Source organism: Symsagittifera roscoffensis, chromosome 4 (genome assembly GCF_963678635.1).
Source record: "Symsagittifera roscoffensis chromosome 4, txSymRosc1.1, whole genome shotgun sequence".
Classification (NCBI taxonomy): Eukaryota; Metazoa; Xenacoelomorpha; order Acoela; family Convolutidae; genus Symsagittifera; species Symsagittifera roscoffensis.
The window spans coordinates 70564124-70566330 of record NC_087065.1 but is presented as its reverse complement, the minus strand read 5'-3'; the positions used below and the strand labels follow the sequence as shown (position 1 = coordinate 70566330).

The window sequence follows — 2207 nt, the reverse complement described above, 5'->3', positions numbered from 1 at the left end:
TAATTGAATTGCGTATTCCAAAATCGCCTTTATACCTTGAAGGCTCGTTGCTAGTTTAAGCACAAATTATTCAACATCGTACCAATTACGTAACCAAAATGCCACTAACCTTGCAGTTAATGGTCTATATCACAGTGGTACGATAGATTGTTCTGGAATATTTGAATACGTAGATGGTCAAAGTTGGTTTTGTTCGACAGGTTTCTATTTGCGGTTGATCATTTCTTATTGACTTGATTCGATCGCTAGTCACTTGACTAACCACAAATCATTTCAGACTTGCTTTTATCTCAGAATCATTCAACTCAATAGTTCAGAAAAACTCGGTCAAATCTAGTCCGTAGAATTGCTTCAGTTTTAAAATTCAACTTTGAATAAGTTCGTAAAGTTAAGCTCAGGCAAGAATAATTTTTCGAAATGGTAGAGGCGGCAGCTGCTCCTGAAACCTCGAACGAATGGATTTTGCCCAAAAAAGTGGCTTCATATCCAGCTGTGAGCGCAACGTACAACACGGCATCGTACTACTACGAAGCGACCAAAGGATACAATAGCTGGACCGAATGGTCAGCAAATTATGCCGAAAAAGCCGCCGGAGCTGTGGCGCAACCTCTGTACAACGCGTCACTTCCAGTTCTGAACCGATTTGAGCCAAAGCTTCACGAAGCCGACAAGTATGCGGCTGGGAAGTTGGATCAGTTGGAAGAGAAAGCGCCACTGATCAACGAAGAACCAGCGGCTATCTATCGAGCTGCAAAAGACAAGACTGTTTCAACTATCAACCAATCTTACGTCGGTCAAGCGGTGAATTATGCCATCAAGCCGGTTCTAACAGTGGCCGAGAGATGGACTCCGGCGTCGCCGACCAAAGAGAAGCCGGAAGCTGAGACTGAAACTCCTCCCGAGAATTCAAATCAATCAACTCCTGAAGAGCACGTGACCTTGCAACAGACTGTGAAGAGAGCCTATCAGGTAGGAACGAAGTTGCAACAAAGGGCGCTGGAAAAGGCCATGGAAAATGTGATATCGCTGAGGAAGCGAAGCCAGGAGTCCTTGGATTCCTTGCGACATGCCGTTGACTTGATCCAGTATATGAAGACCTTGGAATCAGCAACAGGAGCTGACAAGGTGCGAGCATTCGTAAACGATATCCTGGAAGAGGACGAAGAGGATGTCGAAAAGGAACCGACAACTGATTCTACTAATGACATGAACCGAAAGACTCTGGTTGTCAGCCGAAAACTGACTCGCAAACTGAAAACCGGATACGAACTGACAATGACTCACGCTAAACCCTACCTGAACGAAGCACTATTCGCTAGACTGCAACATGGACAAACTTTGCTCGAGGGCATCCACAAGAGCTTCTCCGACGCTAAGAACCTGAAAGACGTTAGTGATGCCTGGATCGAAACTACAAAGAGCCACTTGGACTATCTCTCGCAATCTTTGAAAGACATTTCGCAAGAGACGATCAGTTGGTTGAGTTGGGGAAAGAGTCAAGATTCGGGGGCTCAAGAGGGTGACTCTCGAGAAGCTTCGGGTTCAGTGTCGTCTTACGCGCCATCGGAGTCCCTTGACGAAGACGTGGAGCCGAGACGAGAGGAATCGAGTCGCGAGGAATCGAGTCGCGAGGAATTAAATCGAGAAGAGGAAGAAGAAACCAAGAAGCTGACAGATGACGAAGAATACGAAGACGATTAAATGCAATCAAAAACTGGTTGAGAGAATCATTGGGTATTTGCAGTAATAATATATTAAGTAACCAACAGTGTCAATTCACGCATTTTAAAAAGTAATTTTGAACAAAACCTATCCAAAAAAAGTTAAAAGACTCGGTTCAATTTCTAATTAGACATTATCAAGTTGAACCAAATCAGGCTGTAAAAAACAGAAACAAAAAGCGAAACGAAAAATTAGCACGTTACTCCCACTGAAAAACTTGTCCAACTGATTTTTTTGAAACCAAAGGAATGGCTCAAAAAATATATAAAAACTTAAGACATTTAGTATTGAAAATTGAGCAAACTTAAACCAGATAATTTTTGAAATTGTGAGGATGAGCGAAGCCAGAGGTTCATTTATCTACATTTCTTAACTTCGCATTTTTTCGTTCGCTATTTTGGTGTAAATGAAACTATAGAGGCCTAGGAAATGCAAAATGCCGAATACTGTAAACAGCTCACCCATTCAATCGAAACGCATAAAGC

General features: G+C 42.7%; 1 protein-coding gene across 1 annotated transcript; it reads left to right on the top strand.

Annotated features, from left to right (window-relative positions):
• The first annotated feature begins 201 nt into the window (after nucleotides 1–201).
• On the top strand, nucleotides 202–1796 carry LOC134844630 (perilipin-2-like). Its single transcript, XM_063861409.1, has one exon. It carries the CDS (start codon nucleotides 418–420, stop codon nucleotides 1699–1701), a length of 1284 nt encoding a protein of 427 aa, XP_063717479.1. The 5' UTR covers nucleotides 202–417; the 3' UTR covers nucleotides 1702–1796.
• The last annotated feature ends 411 nt before the right edge of the window (nucleotides 1797–2207 follow it).

What these genes read in the sequence shown, in the direction of transcription:
- LOC134844630 (XM_063861409.1), top strand. Translation starts at nt 418, where the DNA reads ATGGTAGAGGCGGCAGCTGCTCCTGAAACCTCGAACGAATGGATTTTG.